This window comes from Capricornis sumatraensis, chromosome 15 (assembly GCF_032405125.1).
Source record: "Capricornis sumatraensis isolate serow.1 chromosome 15, serow.2, whole genome shotgun sequence".
Classification (NCBI taxonomy): domain Eukaryota; kingdom Metazoa; phylum Chordata; class Mammalia; order Artiodactyla; family Bovidae; genus Capricornis; species Capricornis sumatraensis.
The window spans coordinates 19,773,163-19,793,702 of record NC_091083.1 but is presented as its reverse complement, the minus strand read 5'-3'; the positions used below and the strand labels follow the sequence as shown (position 1 = coordinate 19,793,702).

Here is a 20,540-nt window from a genome sequence, read left to right as displayed (position 1 = left end):
TAGTGTGCACAGCAGCACCAGGGAAGGTAGGGTGATGAGAGACGCAGGAGAATCAGCTCTAGGAAAGCCATCATGAAAGTGGCCTGCAAGACGCAAGGAACAAAATAACTTTGAACCCTCACTCTTCCCCAGTCAGATTTCCCCCAAAATGAGAGGGTGTCGCTCACATCACCTCCTCCCCGCTGGGTGTGTTGGCCACCACTGTGAACATAAAAGAGAATGACTGACAGCAAACATGGCGGGGGGGCAGCGAGGAGCATATGAAAGGAGGCTTTGAGGAAAGGGCAAAATACTTTTATAAGAGAATCTCTGAAATGTGCTCTTCTTCCAGAACTTTCGAAATCTACTAGATCATGATAGCACAAGACCTGACAAGGTCCTACTGCAGAGCACAGGGAACTATATCCAACATCCTGTAATAAACCAGAATGGAAAAGAATTTTTAAAAGAATGTATATATACGTGTATAAATAACTCTCTTTGCTACATGGCAGAAATTAACACAATACTGTATATCAACTACACTTCAATAAATAAATTTTAAAAAACTGGGAAATGGAAGGTGATAGAAAGGGGAGTCAATTTTTTTTTGAAAATTGAAAGCAAATAGTGGGGGAATTGGAGATCTTGGGGGAAAGTATGAGTGCCACTGACTTCATGCTATATAGAAGGCTATTATATCAATAAGGTGTATGTTGTACACATAAATCTTATGTGATGTTATATAATAAATGTATTTTAATTAAAAATTTGTTAAGTAAAAAATAAGGGATAATTGGAGAGAATAGCATGGAAACATATACATTACCATATGTAAAATAGATAGCAAGTGAGAATTTACTGTATAAAACAGGGAGCTCAACACAGTGTTCTCTGACAACCTAGAGGTGTGGGAGATGGGGTGGGGGGGTTCAGGAGGGAGGGAACGTATGTATGTACACCTGTTGCTGATTTGTGTTGATGAGTGGCAGAGGCCAATACAATATTGTAGAGCAATTATCTTCCGATAATTATATTTTGTTCTATATTTCTCAATACTGTAAAATTATAATCTTTGATAATTAAAAAAAATAAAGGGAGTTTTGATTAAAAAAAAAAAAACAGCCAAAATGCTCAATTAAAGAATAACATGATCTGAAAAAAAAGGGTAAAATGACCTGATACGGGGAATTACCTGCGGTCCAGTGGTTAGGACTCAGCGCTTTCATTACCGAGGCCTGGGTTCAATCTCTTTGATGGAGAGGCTAAGATCCCAAAAGCCTCTTGGTGTGGCAAAAAAAGTTAATAAATTAATTTGTTCAGTCGCTAAGTTGTGTCCAACTCTTTGAGACCCCATGGACTGCAAAGGACCCCCTGTCCTTCACTATCTCCCTGAGTTTGCTCAAACTCATGCCCATTGACTTGGTGATGCCATCCAACTGTCTCATTCTCTGTCATCCCCTTCTCCTCTTGCCCTCAATCTTTCCCAGCATCAGGGTCTTTTCCAATGAGTCAGCTCCTCGCATCACGTGGCTGAAGTATTGGAGTTTCAGCTTCAGCACCAGTCCTTCCAAAGAATATTCAGGGTTGATTTCCTTTAGAAATGACTGGTTTGATCTCCTTGCAGTCCAAGGGACTCTCAAGAGTCTTCTTCAGCACCACAGCTCAAAAATATCAATTCTTCCGTGTTCAGCCTTCTTTATGGTCCAACTCTGACATCCATACATGACTACTGGAAAAACCATAGCTTTGACTATACAGAACTTTGTTGGCAAAGTGATGTCTCTGCTTTTTAATATGCTGTCTAGGTTTGTTGTAGTTTTTCTTCCAAGGAGCAAATGTCTTTTAATTTTGTAACTGCAGTCACTGTCCACATTAATTCTGGAGCCCAAGAATATGAAATATGACACTGTTTCCACTTTTTCTCCCATCTATTTGCCATGAAGTGATAGGATCAGATGCCATGATCTTTGTTTTTTTAATGTTGAGTTTTAAGCCAGATTTTTCTCTCTCCTCTTTCATCTTCATCAAGAGGCATTTTAGATCCTCTTCACTTTCTGCCATTAAAGTCGTTATCATCTGCATACCTGAGGTTGTTGATATTTCTCCCAGCAATCTTGATTCCAGCTTGTAAGTTATCCAGCCTGGCATTTCACAAGATGTACTCTGCATATAAGTTAAATATGCAGGGTGGCAATATACAACCTTGACATACTCCTTTCCCAATTTTGAACCAGTCCATTGTAATTAATCTGATATGGTAACCACTGTGGCCCTAATTAATTAGCAGAAATAAAAGACTTAAATATGAATGAAGAAAGAATCCTTGGAAGGTAATTTTTTAAATGAGAGTGAAATATCCTTAGAAGAGTAATTTGTATATACAAGTAGAACATTTTCGTTAAGAAAGGAATCCCTGCTTTCCTTGGTGAGCTCTCCAGCCCACACCTTCCTGTAGATAGGGGTCTACAGAGATGAATGACATTTTGGAGTATCCAAGAACAGTAATAACACCCTTACATTACCTCCTCAACACTATAAACATTATCTCTATTAACCCATTCATCTACCATGTGTGGGGGGCCAGGGAAAGGAATTTCTACTGTTCCTTTTACAGGTGAGAAAATCAAGGTTCAGAAAGAGCATGCATTTCACAAGGCTAGGACTAGACCTTCTGTGATGCCTCCATTTTTTCTACTAATTTCCTCACCTTGCCAAACCCATCCCCTGGGTTAAGGAACTTACTGAGTTCTCGTTTAACCCTCAGAACACTCTGGAAATGTAACACACTTCCATTGACCTCTGAGATCCAGGGAACGGATGGGACAGAATCAAGCAAGAAGGCCAAGCTGTAGATGCTTAACCGTCTGAGCCACCAGGGAAATCTAAATCACTTCAGTCGTGTCCAACTCTTTGTGACCCTATGGGCCTTGCCCACCAGGCTCCGCTGTCCATGGGATTCTCCAGGCAAGAATCCTAAAGTGGATTGCTAAGCCCTCCTCCAAAGGATCTTCCCAACCCAAGTCTCTTATGTCTCCTGCATTGGCAGGTGGGTTCTTTACCACTAGCGCCAACTGGGAAGCCTGAAGGGCAAGCTGGAAGGCTGAAAAGCCAGGATCTGAACTCAGCTTTTCATGGTTCCAGAACCCTTGCCATTTCTCAACGGACTACACTGTCAGGTCCAGCCCTCAGCCACACGCTGGCCCACACAGGGTCACGGGGTTCCAGACATCTGAAAACTCCTCTCTTTGGCCTCCCGGCTGATGGGACTTCTGTGTGGTAATGATGTGAATGATGTAAAAGGAGATCCATAAAGCAAGGAAGAGAGATGGGTGACTCACAGAAGAGGCACTGCTAAGAACATAACGCCTGTTCATAACTTGCATCGTTTTATCACGGTCTTAGGGTTCTTGGTGCTAAAGCCATGTGTCATCCGCTAATTTTATTTCCTTTCTTAAATCAAAAGAGAAAAGACTCCATGGTGGTGGTGGTTTAGTCACTAAGTCGTGTCTGACTCTTGTGACCTCATGGACTGTAGCCTGCCAGGCTCCTCTGTCCATGGGATTCTCCAGGCAAGAATACTGGAGTGGGCTGCCACGCCCTCCCCTAGGGCATCTTCCTGAATCAGAGGTCAAACCTGCATCTGTCATGTCTCCTGCATCGATAGTCAGATTCTTTACCACTAGTGCCATCTGGGAAGCCCCCCGTTAATTGTATATGTAGACAAATATTCTACTGCCTTGTAGATTTAACTGTTTTCACTGGGTGTAAAGACCCAGTTACTGATATCCAGGATTAATTATCCTCTAGGCATTAAAGGTTTCATATTAAATGAATACTTGTAGAAGAAAAACGTGACCCACAATCTACACCTCTAAAATATACCTGTTGAGTTACCAAAGGTGGGGGGCAGAGGAATTAATACACTAATCAATTGTCTTGTTTGCCTTAATGCCAAAGACTTTCATTTTAAAGCAAACAAACAAGCAAGCAAAATACATCCAGACTCTTGCAGCCTTGTTAGATAGACAGATACTGTGTGTGGTTTCCATGAGGGTCACAGTTTCATGGAAGTAATGACATTTGTCCTCTTAGTAGTAGCAGCTATGTCAGTCCATACTCCCTTAATTAATTCATAACTCAAGAAAGGAAAAATACAGTGAAGACCTTCGTCTAAAGTCAGTTGCCTTGATGGGGAAGGGGGGATAAATTGGGAGATCAGGATTGACATATACACGCCACTATATATAAAGTAGGTAACTAATAAGAACCTACTGTATAGCACAGGAAACTATTAAGTACTTTGCAGTGATCTATATGAGAATAGAATCTTTTAAAAACAGTAAATATATGTACCTCTGTAACTGACTCACTTTGCTGAACAGCAGAAACTAACACAACATTGTAAATCAACTATACTCCAATAAAAAAAATTAACTAGGGACTTCCCTAGTGGTCCAGTGGCTAAGACTCTGTGCTCCCAAAGCTTGGGGGCCCGGGTTCAATCCCTGGTCAGGGAACTAGATCCCACATGCTGTAATAAAACCCAGCACAGCCAAATAAATAAATAGAAATAAATATATTTTTAATTAGCTAAAAAATTTTTTTAAATATCAGTCAAAAAATAAAACACAGTCAGTTGCCTTGAGATTACTGGTGAGCCGATATTCACATCTGCTATGAATTTATAAAACAACCCTCTAATCTTTTCCCAAAAGTTCATCTTAGTTTCGTGTGGAATGTGTGCTGTCTCCTATCATGATGACTGCGGAATCCTATCCCAAGGCCACAGACACTGAACCCAGAGCCAAGGTCACCTCTGAAGCTGACTGAGCCCCTTTGTAACCATTGCCAAAAGCCCCCGTGATCATCACCAACAAGCTTCCTGACCCCAAATTAGGTCAAAATGCCCACCCCATGCTCACCCTAACTGAACGCCCTAACCGATCACCTAATACCACCCTTCCAGCAGGAATTTGCTTTGTCTTGAGGCTATAAAAATTGACTACTAACCCACAAAAGTGTTGGCTCTCCCTTGAGCCAGCCGGCTATTCTAGCATCCTACTGGCTCTCCCTGGTCTGCCAGGAGGTGCCGGCCAGCCCTGCTCCCAGTGCCCACATTGTCTCTGCTCTTTGTTCTTAATAAACTCACTCCTTTCTGCAGTACTATGGAAATTCTTTTCCAACCCCCATTTGGACTGCCATGACAACTACCAAACTGGACATTCTTTCTTCTCAGTATTCCCAACCTCTGGCCTTACTTCCTGAAGCTCCCAGTACCTGTAAGCAGATGACTTTGTCCCCAGGCTGAGCTGAACCATCCAGGGAGTAGTCCCCGTCCCGCCTGGACTGCTGCCTCCCCCGAGTCTTCCCGACTGCCACAGGATTCACGGCTTCCAGGTGCGAGGGGTTGGGCAGCATAGTCACATGGAGGGGATGGTGCGCACCGAAGTCCAGGTCAACCGAGGATGTTAGGTGAGACAGGACATCGCCAACGGCTGAGACGTTTTCCGGAAATTCACTTAAGCCTTGCATTTTACGGAACATCAGCTAAGCCGAGTGAACACACAAGAACAAATAGGAAGAGGTGGTTCATTTAAATCACACGATCTAAAAAAAAACTTTAGCACATGTTGTATATATATTGTGACCACGCATTATTTAAAGATAAGCACACACTTCTAACTGCTCAAATGCATGGAGCTATTTGGAGATGTTCATCATCAAATGAAGTTCTAACACGTTAAGACAAGTCCAACATGATGCAGACAGTATGATACCTCTGCCTTGCAATAAGCAAAATTTTTTTTCTTAAATGCATCTGTTAGAATGCATTTTCCAAAAGAATTAGTATTCTTGTTAAATTATTAACAGGAATACTTGCTATTATTTGAGTTATTGAATTATTCAAACATATAAATACATGAATTGCTAACAAGAATTATTCTTATAATTAAAGGAAAATAAGAACTTCACCCCATTTAGTCACAGGATGACATCCACTACTTAGCTCAAGTGACATCTAAGAAACTATTTTGCGATTCTCGGGTTGTAGCATCTATGTAAGTTCTGGTACCATTTTAGTTTCAAAATTGTGAAAAATGTATGGATATTTTGAACATGAAAAGTAACAAAGTGCTATTAAAGATTCTAAATATGTTCTCTTTACAAAATATGATGAGTAACTGATAAATAAATCATTGATTTTTTAAATTAAAAAAAAGAAACTATATTTTGCAATTCTCAAAGGACTTCTCTGCATACGTTCTGTCACCTCATTTTCATACTTTTCTATGAGATAGGTGTTACTATCTATTTTAAAAATGAACAAGCTAAAAGACTAAAAATACAGTTGCCATACAACCCAGCAATCCACTCCTGGGCATATATCTGGCATATAAAACTCTAATTAGTACAAGCACCCCAGTGTCCACCAGCAGCACTATTTACAATAGCCAACACATGGAAAGAACCTAAGTGTCCCTTGATAGATAAATGGATAAAGAAAATATGGTATGTATATAATGGAATATTACTCAGCCACAAAATAAAATGAAATAATGCCATTTGCAGCAACATGGATAGACCTAGAGATTATCATACTAAGTGAAGTAAATCAGACAGAAAATGACAAAAGACTTGTGTGTGTAATCTAAAGAAATGATACAGGAAATCCCTGGTGGTCCAGTGGTTAGGATTCTGCACTTTCACTGCCATGGCCTAGGCTCAGTCTCTTGTCAGGGAACTAAGATCCCGCAATGTAGACAAAAAAAGGAAAAGGAGAACTTATTTACAAAACAGAAACAGATGCACAGACATAGAAAACAATCTTATGGTTACTAAAGGGGAAGAGGAGGGATAGATTAGGAGTTTGAGAATTAAAAAAAAAAAAAAAGCATGAGCAAGAGAAATTACTTGGCTACAAAGGTTTAAAGGTTCTTGGCTACAAAGCTGGGTCTCAAATCAAACTATCTACCAAAGACAGTATGTTATGCTCAATTGGCCAAATGGTTTAAATGACCCAAAAGCTTCTTACTGCCCTCACTGCAAATAGGAGCATACAAACTCAAAGGATAGGAAGAAATGTGTTTTTCACAAGCTTCATTTCAGTTCAGTTCAGTCTCTCAGTCGTATCTGACTCTTACTGACCCATGGACTGCAGCATGCCAGGCTTCCCTGTCCATCACCAACTCCCAGAGCTTGCTCAAATTCGTGTCCATCGAGTCAGTGATGCCATCCAACCATCTCATCCTCTGTCGGCCCCTTCTCTTTCTGCCTTCAATCTTTCTCAGCATCAGAGTCTTTACCAATGAGTCAGTTCTTCACATCAGCTATCCAGAGTATTGGAGCTTCAGCTTCAGTATCAGTCCTTCCGGTGAATATTCAGGACTGATTTCCTTCAGGATTGACTGGTTTGATCTCCTTGCAGTCCAAGGGACTCTCAAGAGTCTTCTCCAACACCACAGTTCAAAAGCATCAATTCTTTGGCGCTCAGCTTTCTTTATGGTCCAACTCTCACATCCATCTGTGACTACTGGAAAAATCATACCTTTGATTAGATGGACCTTTGTTGGCAAAGTAATTTCTCTGCTTTTTAATATGCTGTCTAGGTCAGTCATAGTTTTTCTTCCAAGGAGCAAGGGTCTTTTAATCTCATGGCTGCAGTCACCACTTGCAGTGATTTTGGAGCCCCCCAAAATAAAGTCTGACACTGTTTCCATTGTTTCCCTGTCTATTTGCCATGAAGTGATGGGACGGGATGCCATGATCTTAGTTTTTTGAATGTTTAGTTTCAAGCCAGCTTTTTCACTCTCCTCTTTCACTTTCATCAAGAGGCACTTTAGTTCTTCTTCCCTTTCTGCCATAAGGGTGGTGTCATCTGCATATCTGAGGTTGATATTTCTCCTGGAATTCGTGATTCCAGCTTGTGCTTCCTCCAGTCCAGCGTTTCACATGATGTACTCTGCATATAAGTTAAATAAGAAGGGTGACAATATACAGCCTTGACATACTTCTTTCCCAATTTGGAACCAGTCTGTTGTTCCATGTCTGGTTCTAACTGTTGCTTCCTGACCTGCATACAGATTTCTCAGGAGGCAGGTCAGGTGGTCTGGTATTCCTGTCTCTTTAAGAATTTTCGTTTGTTGTGATCCACACAGTCAAAGGCTTTGGTATAGTCAATACAGAAGTAGATGTTTTTCTGGATCTCTCTTGCTTTTTCTATGATCCAATGAATGTTCACAAGTATGGTCATTGATAATCATTTCTGTGCTTTTGAGTAACTGCTTTGTCTGGGATATTTTAGGAATGTAATTTTTGGTTTAAGAATTTCTGCAGGTGTCAAAGCACACCTCTATCTGTCAGTCATTTTATTCTGTTGTATTCTACCTTTTCTACGGTGAGTTTTCAAAGCTTATTAAGGATCTCTTAGCATCAGAAACACTGAAGTATAAACAAAAAAGGTAAAACTTGGCCCCTAGGCATGACATCATGTGTATTTTTTTAATTAAGATAATTTTTTGGATAGAGGTATAGTTGATTTACAATATTATATAAATTCCAGGTAAATAACATAGTGATTCAAAACTTTAGAGATTTTACTTCATTTAGTTACTATAAAATATTGGCTATATTCTCTGTTTTACAATATAGCCTTTAGCTTATTTATTTTTTACAAAGTAATTTCTATCTCTCAATCCCATATCCCTATATTACCCCTTCCCATTTTCCCTCTCCCCACAGGTAACCACTAGTTAGTTCTATCTGTGAATCTGTTTCTTTTTTGTTATAGTCATTAGTTTGTTTTATTTTTTAGATTTCACATATAAGTGATAACATGAAGTATTTAGCTTTGTGTGGCTTACTTCACTAAGCATAAAACCTTGCAAGTCCATTCCTATTGTTCCGAATGGTAAATTTACATTATTTTTTATGTCTGAGTTATATTCCATTGTATGTGTGTATGCCACATCTTTATTTATCTGTTGATGGACACTTAGGTTGTTGCTGTATCTCATCAATTATAAGTAATATTGCTAAGAACATCGGGGTGCGTGTATCTTTCCAAATTAGTGCTTTTGTTTTCTTCAAATATATATCCAGGAGTGGAGTTTCTGGGACATGTGGTATTTTTTGTTTGTTTTTTGCTGTGACACATGGCTTGTGGGATCTTAGTTCTCTGATCCAGGACTGAATCCAAGCCTGGCAGTGAAAGCTACAAGTCCTAACCACTGAACCCTCGGGGAACTACCTAGCATTTATAATTGTTTTTAATCTCCTGGCCAAGAATAGCAGTGAGGTTTACCCATGTATACTTGACATAACCTTATCAGACTGGGTCTCTCTGATGTTCCTTGTCATCGAATATTGTGTCCTGACCCTCAAGCGCTTCGAGATTTACAGAGCATCTGAGTCAGACTGAACAAGAATACGAAAGATCCAATAACCAATAAACTACTCACTTTGGAGGATCTCTTGAGATAACAATGTTTTATTAGTTTCATACAATCTATTAACTATAATCTGCAAATAAGTAGAAGGTAAAAATGACTTTCTGGAAGATGAAATTTTATCGAACTGCACAGATAAAATCTTTGTGTTTGTTTGATTTTTATGAAATAGGGAAAGCATGCTTCAAAAAACATAATTTATCTGTTTGGATCATCCTTAGGAAACAAACTAACTTTTAACTTCCCTGAGTGAAGAAAGATTTCCTGTAAAGAGATATAGGAAAATCAACCTAAATACTAGGTCCAACAGCATCAGTTTTCATCAATTAATGAAGCTGTCCTGGACCAATGGCTCATATGCTTAGTCAGTTTTCTAAAAGCGATTATCACCACCGGCTTCACTTTGTTTCAGTCAACTGCACATCACTGGTGGGAAAAACAGAAGGCCTTTTACCTCTGGAGGGAACTGCAGAAGGCCTGTCAGCAAGTTCAGCCTCCCTCTGTGGGGCATCCCAATAATAACATCCGTTACTCCGCTGTAAGCCGCCATTTTCAGCAGCTCGTAGAAAAATCCCATCATGCTTTCTGCTCCTTCACCTCCGTATCGCTTCACTGTGGCAAACTTGGTGGCCAAAAAGTGGTCAAACTCCTGTGGAACACCACGTCAGACACAATAGTTACAGGAGAGCCGACTACCTGGGTCAAAGCCAAACACATTTAAAGAGACCCTGCAGTGCTTCAAGAAACTACAACAGAGTCTATTCAGTGCAGACCCCAGAGATGAACAGAAGTCACTCAGAGCCTGGCAAGAAAGCCCTGCCGAGGACACCAGGCGGCAGTGGGCACACTGAGGAAACAACCCAAGTGCTAGAAGAACTCACCCCAGTAGGAATCCCCTCAGAAGGCCAGGCCTTTTCCAGGACTTGAATTTTAGTTCAGGGCTCTATAGTATTTCATCTGGGCTGCAAACTAGCCATCCACCCATGTTACTGGGGGCAGGGGTCTTATCATATTGATAGGCTCAAGTCCTGTGCACAGTCCTGGACATTCAATCCTATTAATCTATACTGAGAGCCTCTTTCATGTATAGTTCCTTTCTCTTTTAAAAAATTTTACCTTTTTAAAATCTTTTTTAAACTTTTTACTTTGTATTGGAGTATAGGCAAGTAACAATATTGTGATAGTTTCAGGTGAACAGTGAAGGAACTCAGCCATACCTATACATGTATTCCTTTTTCCTTTATTAATCCCTTCGGGTAATTAAAAGAGGAATCAGATCTTAAGACTTTGCAGTCTTTTATGAAGGGAAGAGACAAATACATAGTATCGACTATGAAGAGAACCAACAGCTCTGGCGGTTGGAGATCTACCTCCTTCTACTCAGAATAAAGTGGTGTGTGTTACACTGTCTGTTGTGTTGAGGCCATGGGGGAACTGTGGCTACATTCAGAGAGTTCATGTCTTAACTCCCTCTCTTCAATACTTATAAGTGTTTGGAGAAAAAGAGCTGAACAATTCCTTTGATATTAGCTGCTACTTTTATACCTGAGATTCAAGCATTAATTTTGATAGGTGTTTTCGCTCTTCTGTGGTAAATGCCTCCTTCTTCAGTTCCTCAAACCGCTTGGCAAACCAGTCTTTCTCCTCCTGGCTCTGAAGCTGAGAGGTTTCGATAGAAACCTGCCCACAGTAGATCTGGTTGAGATAGGCGACAACTTCCTCAAGAGAGGCCTCCTCCTTCCCCATGTTCAATAATCCTACGAAATGGAATCAAAAGGGTCGCTTTAAAGAATAGTCAACCAAATATAAAACATACCAAGATCCTTATCTCAATTCAGAGCATTTCATTCTAAATAACTTGGGTCATCATCAATGGTTATCCAGATTTTTCTAAAGGCAAAACTAAAAATATGGCCATTTGTGTAGATGATTTGAACACAGAGGATATGGACCCTGTTGGAAGACAATTCTAGAACCTCAACACCACTCTTCCAGACAGTGTCCGAATGTGCCCCTTGCTGTCTCCTCACACCCATGGAAGCCTCAGCTCCAGCAGGCATGACTGCAGTTCTTCAAGAACAGAGAGAGGAGTCCCGCCTCACTGGCAGTTAACTGACACACGGACAGTTGACAGCTGATGACCTTTACCTGTGGTATTAAAGGGTCCCTGCAGAGTCTGCACCAGGGCTTGGATTTCAGGCACATTGTCCTGCAGGGCTTGACCAGTGAAGAGCGGGTTGATTTTGGCAGCTTTATGCCCATGCTCACAATACACTGTCACCAACCTGGCAAGGCCATGGTCCACTGATTGAATGGAAAAACGACAACAATAGAACAATACAGTTTAGGAAATGCCCACAAATCACAAAATCAGTTTTCAAAGAAGCCTTTGTGGCTTTGGACATTTTTAACATGCGATTCCTACCCACCACAGCTGCCAGTGGCTTTCAGGATTAAAAACTACCAGAATCCTGGAAAACACACTTATTTCCTTAAATTTATCTCCTGAGAGCAAAAGTCACTGAAAAAATAACCTGAAAGAACCAGAATTATGGGTGCACATTTGTGGAAATAACTATGCACATGGACAGATTTTAAAAGAAAACACCTCAAATTGAAAATAACTGTTAAATGCTATAATTTTAATTATGGATAATTACAGTCCTCTTAATTATTATTTGAATTTTTTATATTGTACATAAAAAAAAACAGAGACAGTTTAAACTGCAAAATCAATGTTACATTTCCTTCCTCACGTCCTCCAGGTACACATTTTATAGACTCATGAAATCATAGACGAGGAAAAAGACCTTAGAAATGATCTTATTACTACATAATAAAAAAGAAAAAAAACATATTTGTAGCCTTAAATGAGTAATTCTCCAACCTCTTCTTAAAGGGGAAATCACTATATTTCAATGAATCTAATTCTATCTTAGATGATTTTTTTAAATCTTAGATGATTTTATATTGAGCCAAAAGCTACTTTTCTTCCCTTTTGCACATGAAAGCCCTTCTAAAATTAGGAAGAAAATCCTTCAAGACCACAACTTCCAATATCATCTATAAAATTACATCCTTAGTGGAATTAAATTAATGGTAAATATACAGGGTTATCATCACCATTCTCACCACAGTTTACTAGCCCTCTTAAAAAAAAAATAATTATTATTGGACTTCCTGGTGGCACAGTGGATAGGAATCTGCCTGCCAATTCAGGGGACGTGGGTTTGATTCCTGGTATAGGAAGATTCCTTATGCCTCGCAGCAGCTAAGCCCCTGTGCCACAACTACTGAGCCTGAGCGCTGCAACTACCGGAGCCCTCTTGCCTAGAGCCTGCGCCCTGCAACTAGAAAAGCCATCACAGTGAGAAGGCCGAGCACTCCAAGTAGGCAGTAGCCCCTGCTCTCGGAAACCAGGGAAAGCCTGCACAGAGCAGCTAAGGCCCAGCAGAGGTAAAAAATAAATACAAATAAATAAATAAATAAATATATATATATATATATATATTTATGTTTTGACCACACCTGCACCACATGTGGGATCTTAGGTCCCTGATCCAGGAGCAAACCTGGGCCCCCTTCATTAGAAGCATAGAGTCTTAACCCCTGGATGACCAGGGAAGTCCCTACTAGCCCTCTTGTGAAAACATTCTCTTTAGCAAACCACATCTAGTTAAGAGATCACTGCTTCAGTTTCTCACTGAAAATCCAAGCTTTTAGTTATAGTCTACAACATGGATAGGGGAGCTGGTGCAAAAGGATGCCGTTCACCCCGAAGAACACACAGCACCTACTATTCTTGAAGAGAGAGAGGCCCCTTCCCCTCCCACTTTGGGGCACACCCTTCACCCATCCTCACCATCTGTTTTCTCTCACTCTTCATTTCACTGCTCTGGTTTCTTCTGCTGCTGCTCCTGCTGTGCTTGGTCGTATCTGACTCTTTTCGAACCCATGGACTGTAGCCCGCCGGGCTCCTCTGTCCATGGAATTTTCCAGGCAAGAATACTGGAGTGGGTTGCCATTTCCTCCAGACCCAACCCCGTATCTCCTCCCTCTCTACCTCCTAGATCCTTCCACTGTGACGTCTAGAATTCCATCCGTTCTGTGATTAACAGACCTCTCTATGTTTTTCACCTCTTCCCTAAACGTTCTTTCTGTTCCTGTCTTCACAGGAATCTGTTTTCCCCTGAGGACACCAGTAAATGGTGCAATTACTCATTACCCACACCCACGCCCCTCCAGTAGGGTGGGTGGAGTCAACAGCTCCTCATTCCTCACTGATCTTTCCCTCTAACTCTCTACAAACCCCAGTCATCTGAGGGACATGCCACAGTGCTGATGACTAATCCCCACTGGCCAAAAATCATCATCAGATAATGTTGTAGGAGAATGCTTATTGGATGTGCCAATTTGTTTAGAAGAAAAAAGACTAAAAGACACTATATATCATATGAACCTGAGCTGTGTTAAAATGTGTGTATTATACCTATATGTTTTTATGACAGTGTATCTAGCATATTAGCACCTACATACTTCATATATGTCTCTTCATTTGCATATATATTTCATATGTATAAAGGAAATAGACCAAAAAGTTAATGATGATTCTATGTCAAAATTCCCAATTTAGGATTGTTGATAAATAGAACTCAAGCTTACTTGGAAGCTGAGGTTTACAGAGGTTAAAGTACAAGCTCTTTCACTAATAGCCAACTACAAAGGACACATATCATGGGTCAAATTTTAACTCCTGAAATCACTGCCATGCAAAAAGGTCACCAGAAGCAAATTCAAGATCTCTTTGAAGGCTTACTACAGTGAAAACCTTAATAAATGAGGTATTCATCCTATGTTGGCCTTGATACTTGCTTGGCCAAGATAAACATATGGAGGAGGAGGAGGAGGAGGAAGGCACCATAACTTGGACTACACTTCCTCCCATTTCTCTGTGTACCTTGGATGTGGGAGCTGCCTTGTGTTCATTTTCACTAGGGTTTGTGAATACATTCTCTGTGTGGGAAGAAAACTTATGAGTATTTAAATGGCCAAACAGGTTGAGTGTGGTGATACTAGTTATTTTCCAACATCTATTTTCCTCTTCTCTTTCAAAATAACTTTTAGCTGGAAGGTGGCCACCCTGAAGACAGACTATGCTTTCCAATCTCCCCTGCAAGGATGTACAGATATGTGACCAAGCTCTATTGGACAAACACATCTTATATATGGGCTTCCCTGATGGCTCAGAGGTTAAAGTATCTGCCTGCAATGTGGGAGACCCGGGTTCGATCCCTGGGTTGGGAAGATCCCCTGGAAATGGCAACCCACTCCAGTATTCTTGCCTGGAGAATCCCATGGATGGAGGAGCCTGGTGGGCTACAGTCCACGGGGTTGCAAAGAGTTGGACACGACTGATAGATACATCCCTTATTGACTATAACGATGTTTGGCCATAGTGGCCACAGACCTGCTGCTAGAAAATCACTTAGTGTGACATAAAAATACAAATTCCTGGACCTCATCTCAGGCCACTGAAAAAGAACTGGGATGAGGGTGAGGCAAGGGAGGGCAGCCTGGGAACTAGCCTTTTAAACATCATTCAGAGTGATCTGAACACACACTTCAGTTTGAGGGAAACTGACATGTAAAATTAGAGACTCCATTTGTCAAGTGAAATAAGATATAGATAGTCTTACTCTCAAGGGATTAGACATCTAGCTGACCAAAATGCTATTCCTAAAGAAACCTGTTGCACTCAAGAAAGAGAAATCAGTTTTATTCTGAATGTCTCCTGAGATCAAGAACACAATATTGAGATTTCAGTATGTGATCTACTACTCCAAGGTCAGGTGTTTAGATGATGAAGGGATCCTAATTGTTAATCCAATAACTGGACCAAAGATATCAAATGGGACCTCCCTGGTGGTCCAGTGGTTAGGACTTCAGACTCTCACTGTCCAGGGCCAGGGTTCAATCCTTGGTCAGGGAACTGAGATCTCATAAGCCACATGGCACAGCAAATAATAATAACAAATAAAATTTAAAATGCCAAGTGACCTTCCTCTAACGACCAATCTGTGTTCATCTTCTATTCTGTGAGGATGAATAAACATACAATAATTTTGGAGCATAAACCAAATACTCAAAATTGGTCTCTTGTACATGAGGATGCAACTGATCCTCCAAAAACTGATATTCGCGTCTCCTAATCCATTAAAACCCGAGTAGCATAGTTCTGAATTCAGCAAAGAGTTTTAAACTCCTAAAGAGGCTAGACAGACGAGACGAATGGATATTAAATACCATGCTGAGGTCCAAGAACACCAACGCCCTCTTCACCCTATTCACCATCGCGATCCCCAAAGATCCCCCTCACACCGGCTTTGGAGACAGCCCTGGAAAACGTGTATCCTTGGGTGAACTTCAGGAGCTGGGCTATCTTAGAACTTTTCCCGCAGCCCCGCCTCCGCAAACAGCTAAGTTCTCACACGTTTTACGACCAAGCAATGGAAAAGACAAGAGTTCACAGAACCATTCTGTGACCCAGACCCTGACAAGACACTGGCCTGTCCCTCTCTGCTCTCTGGCCTCTCCTTCCTCTCTACCCGCCTGCTCGCACACTGAGGCCCCCAGAAGTCCCAACCCTCTAAAGCACCCACCCCGGGCCCAGAAATAAGACCCCCTGCCTCCCCAGCCGCCACGCCCACCGGCCCAGATCCCATCCTGACCTGGGGGGCGCGCCAGGCCGCCCTCGCGCTCCCGGCTCTCGGGCTTCCTCGGCCGGTAGCCATAGACACCCCTCTCTGTCTGGTAGCCGCGCCGGAGGAAGACCGGAGCGGCCCGGCCGAGGCCCAGTCTTGCTGCTGCCACAGCGGCCCAGGCCATATCCCACTAGGCCCCCGGGGCCCAGAGATCTAGGCGGGATGTCCAGGGGCCGCGGCCGCAGGGAGGTCGCTCCGGCGCGGACCCACCGTGGGGGAGGTGAGAGGCCTTAGGAGGGAGGCAAGGGGAAAAACCCGCCCCCTAGACAACACCCCCACTCCTGATTGGCCAGGGCCCGGCCACGGGAGCCAATCCAGATCAGTTCAGTTCAGTCGCTCAGTCGTGTCCGACTCTTTGCGAGCCAAGCCGCGCGGCTGGCATCCAGCGACACTCGCGAGGCCCTAGAGGCTGAGGAAAGTCCTGCATTTGGGAAAAGGAGGAGTGCTGAGGGGAGCGTACAGGCTTTCTGTAACAAAGCTGTGTATGCTGGATATATCTGTGTATGCTGCAGTCTCCCTCCGGGAGTGATCACCCACCACCCCTGTCCTGGAAGCTCCAAAGCATAGACTCACACGCACCATGCAGTCTCCCACAGAAAGGGAAAATTAGCGACAGACTGCATGAAAGGTGGCTGGGACTCAGACCAAGTTCATAGGAAGGAGCCAGAAAATCAATATCCCATCTCTGTTTGTATTTTTGTAAAAAACATTGAGGAGGACAGGTTCAAACAGGGGAGAAGGAGCCTGTACAAGAGCGATAGAAGTGAAGAAAAAACTGGACTTGGAAGATTTTAGATAATTGAGATTCTTGGTTGGTCTATCTCTGACACAGTTTCCCAAACTATTTTATTCCACGACTCACCTTTAATTTTACCAGTATTGGGAGGTCTGAATGCTTCCCAGTTGGTCATCCATTCTTCCAGTTACCTGAGCAGCTGCACCCCCATACTCCTAAGAACATTACACATGTGAGCCTAAGATATCTTTCCACTGTACAGACAGAGCCCTCTGCTGGGTTACAGAGATTAATAAAATACAGTGTCTGCCCCTAATCAGGTTCCAGTCCAGTTGCAGACTGAACTCAACACACAACTTGAGACACACGGTAATCCAAGTGTGTGCAGGTGCCCTGCAAGCATAGACAGGTGTGCCAGGGAAACCTCCAGGAAGGCTCACTAGAACAGAATCCTGAAGACTGACGAGTTATGCAAATGTGTAAGGAGAGGAGCCCACCAAGGAGAGAGGGGAAGCATGAGCCCAGAAGCCGAGAAGAGGTTGCAAGGCATTGGAAGTGATTCCGAGGGGCTGGCAAATTGGGTGTGTATTGAGAAATGGGAGTGCAAAGGTGAAGATAGTATGAAATTGTTATCGAGGAGAGTAGTAAAGGTAGAATATTGTCTTTAAAGTTTTGAAGTTCACCCCGTTGAGTTCGGTGGCCATGAATATAGAGAGAAAGCACTTTCTGCTGCTTTGTGATTTTCTCCTGCCTTGGTACTGAGGTCAGAAGGGTGATAACTGGTCTCATTCAGGGCTGAAGTTTTGCAGGCAGATGGAATAGAAAGGCCAAGATGCAAAGACATTTAAGATATTGGTTAGAGGACGATTGAAGTAACAAAACATGGGCTTTAACCTAACATTTAAAAAACGCTATTAAATATAAGAAAGGGTAGATGGTAAAATGAAAGGGCCAGTGGGTTGGCAGTTCCAATGAGGTTGAAGACTAGGTAAATCGGGAGTTAGTTGAGAATCTCAGCTGGAAAAGAAGGTTGCAGACAGCAAACAAAATGTTTAAAGTGGTCATTGTAGCAGTATCAATGCAAATGTTGATACTGACCAGGAAGCTTGTTGGCTAAAGTGGAGTGGGGAGAGTGTTTTCAGAGGTGGGGTCAAGAAACTGAGAGAACAGGTATTTGGGTTTTTTGAGTTGCCATAAGGACAACCAGCCAGAAACTTCAATGTGCCAGGCGTTCACACACAAACCTTTTTTCCTTTAAAATTTCATTCACACTCATGACTTTAATTAACAATAAAAAAGGAATGACACTGAATACAAATCACCAGTATAAGCTCTCTTCTGAACCCAGGATCCACACAAATGGAATGCTGCCTACCAGACGTTTTTACTTTTGTGCATCATTATGAGTCCATGATATGCTGTTGTCCGTGACGTGCTATGATGTTAAAATATGATCATTCTGCAAACTGGTGACCCACAGGTCCCATCTAAACTGCTTATATGGAGAATTCCCTGGCAGTCCAGCGGTTAGGACTCAGTGCTAAGGTTTGGATTCTGTGCTAAGGTTCGGACTCTGTGCTATGGTGCGGATTCAATCCCTGGTCGAGGGATGAAGATCCCACAAGCCACGTGGGATGGCCAAAAATAAAAAAATAAACTGCTAATATATGCTTTGTTTGCCATCAGAAAGTCTTAATTTTTTTAATTGGATGTTTTTATTAAAAATGTGGAAGATTGCATATTAAAGTTCGGATTTGTGGTTTTTCTTAGAGATCTGACCACACTGCACTCACTGTCCTCCATGATGGTGATCAGCATGAGCTGAGTGGTTGCTGGTCTCTCTGGGGTGTGTGGTTACCAGTTTTCAGTCCCCACATCTCTTACCTTTATGTGGTCTGCTTGTCTGGACCCTATAGCTGCTTGTGTTTGCAAACTCTAGTCTGTGTGGTTTGCCTGCCTCTTCTTTCACCCTTAATTAGAACCACACTTTCTGTGGTTCTCACTATGCACAAGCAATACTATTTTTGGTTCCTCAGACATCCGTACTTTTCCTACTTCATGGTTTTCACACAACCTATTGCCTCTGCCAGGAAGGCTCTTCCTCCTGACCGCATCCTATCCCCAATAACACATACACCTGGAAGATTCCTATCCTCCTTCTCCACTGGCCCCGGAGTTACTTTCCGGGGAAAAAAAAAGTGTTCCTGGCCATCGTGGGTAAATTAGTTCTTCCTACTGTATTCCCTCATAGTACTCCATAAATTTCCTTATTTTATTATACAATTTTGAAAAACATTTCTTGAGTACCAGATGTATCATAATTGTGGGAATCTAAATTTTTACCCACTTAGAGCATTACAATGATTCTATCTCTACCTTCCCATGCATAATTACAAACTTGATTAAATTAATGTAAGCTAAATATAAATATGATGTGCCTCCTTTGTGGGTGGTTCTCCCACTAAATTGTAAATGACAAGAGTGTGCAATTATGTCTGTCTACTGCATTGCTCTGTCCCCAGCACCTAATTTACTGGTGACCCACAGGTCCCATCTAAACTGCTGATATGGGGAGCTCCCTGGTGGTCCAGTGGTTAGGATTCAGTGCTAAGGTTAGGACTTGGTGCTAGGGTGTGGGTTCAATCCCTGGTCGGGGAACAAAGATCCCACAAGCCACGTGAGATCAAACATCCAGTAATTCACCAGTAGGTGCTGAGTAAAAAGTTTGGAGTATGAGTTAATGAAAGAAGAAGAACATAGGTTGCAGTGATTGGATATGAAAACTAAGTGGGGAGGTGGGGAGACAAGACCTCTTGGCTTCTGACTTGAGCCACTATGTGGCTGGTGATGCCATTAACAGATAAAGGTGCACAAGACAAACAGAAGGCTGTGAGGCAGGATTAATTCTGTTTTGGACATTCTGATACTCAATGTTTGTGAGACTGCTGAGTGTAGACACCTGGTACATAGTTGGACTCATGGGTCTAGAGCTCAGAAAACTCTTTAAGGTGGGTAACAGCAACTTTATTTTGCATGTTTGAGGGTTGATAAATCCCAGGCACATACAACTAATAAGCAACAGAGATAGGACCTACATCCATATTTTTAGCCTTGACATTAATACTATCCATTCTCTTCCTTATTGCTATGGTGCTTGTTATATTATAAAAACATTATTCATTTTAGAGATCTGTCCTTCTAAAACCTCCATTCTTTATTTTTTCTTTTAGTTTATTTGACTACACCATGTCTTAGTTGTGGCATGTGGGATCTAGTTCCCTGACCAGGGCCCCTGCATTGGGAGTTTGGGGTCTTAGCCACTAGACCAGCAGAGAAGTCCCCAAAACCTCTATCCTTAACAAACCTTGTAATAAAGTAATACATTTTAAAATACAATCTTCAGTTTCTACCCACCAGTCCTTAAATTGAAGACAATAATGCAATGCATTCTTAGACTTGGGTTCCAGTATAAAATTGTATAATGCTTTTCTATCAGAACTAATATGTTTTCAAAAGATAAAGAATAGGTATAGTGATATGAGATCTGGGTCAGAGAAACCAGGATTTTAATCCAGGCCCTGCCACTTATTACGTAGGAGAGAAGAAAATTTATCT

At 41.9% G+C, this 20,540-nt stretch overlaps 1 protein-coding gene across 1 annotated transcript in view; it reads right to left on the bottom strand.

Annotated features, from left to right (window-relative positions):
- The window catches only part of DHTKD1 (dehydrogenase E1 and transketolase domain containing 1), a 36,571-nt gene extending 20,258 nt beyond the window's left edge, over positions 1-16,313 (bottom strand). The window contains exons 1-5 of the mRNA XM_068986897.1: positions 16,157-16,313; positions 11,577-11,732; positions 10,974-11,185; positions 9,883-10,077; positions 5,260-5,529 (exon numbers count right to left, since the gene is read on the bottom strand). Of these exons, the coding sequence (XP_068842998.1) occupies positions 5,260-5,529; positions 9,883-10,077; positions 10,974-11,185; positions 11,577-11,732; positions 16,157-16,313 (990 nt within the window). The remainder of the gene's footprint in view (positions 1-5,259; positions 5,530-9,882; positions 10,078-10,973; positions 11,186-11,576; positions 11,733-16,156) is intronic.
- Positions 16,314-20,540: the final 4,227 nt, after the last annotated feature.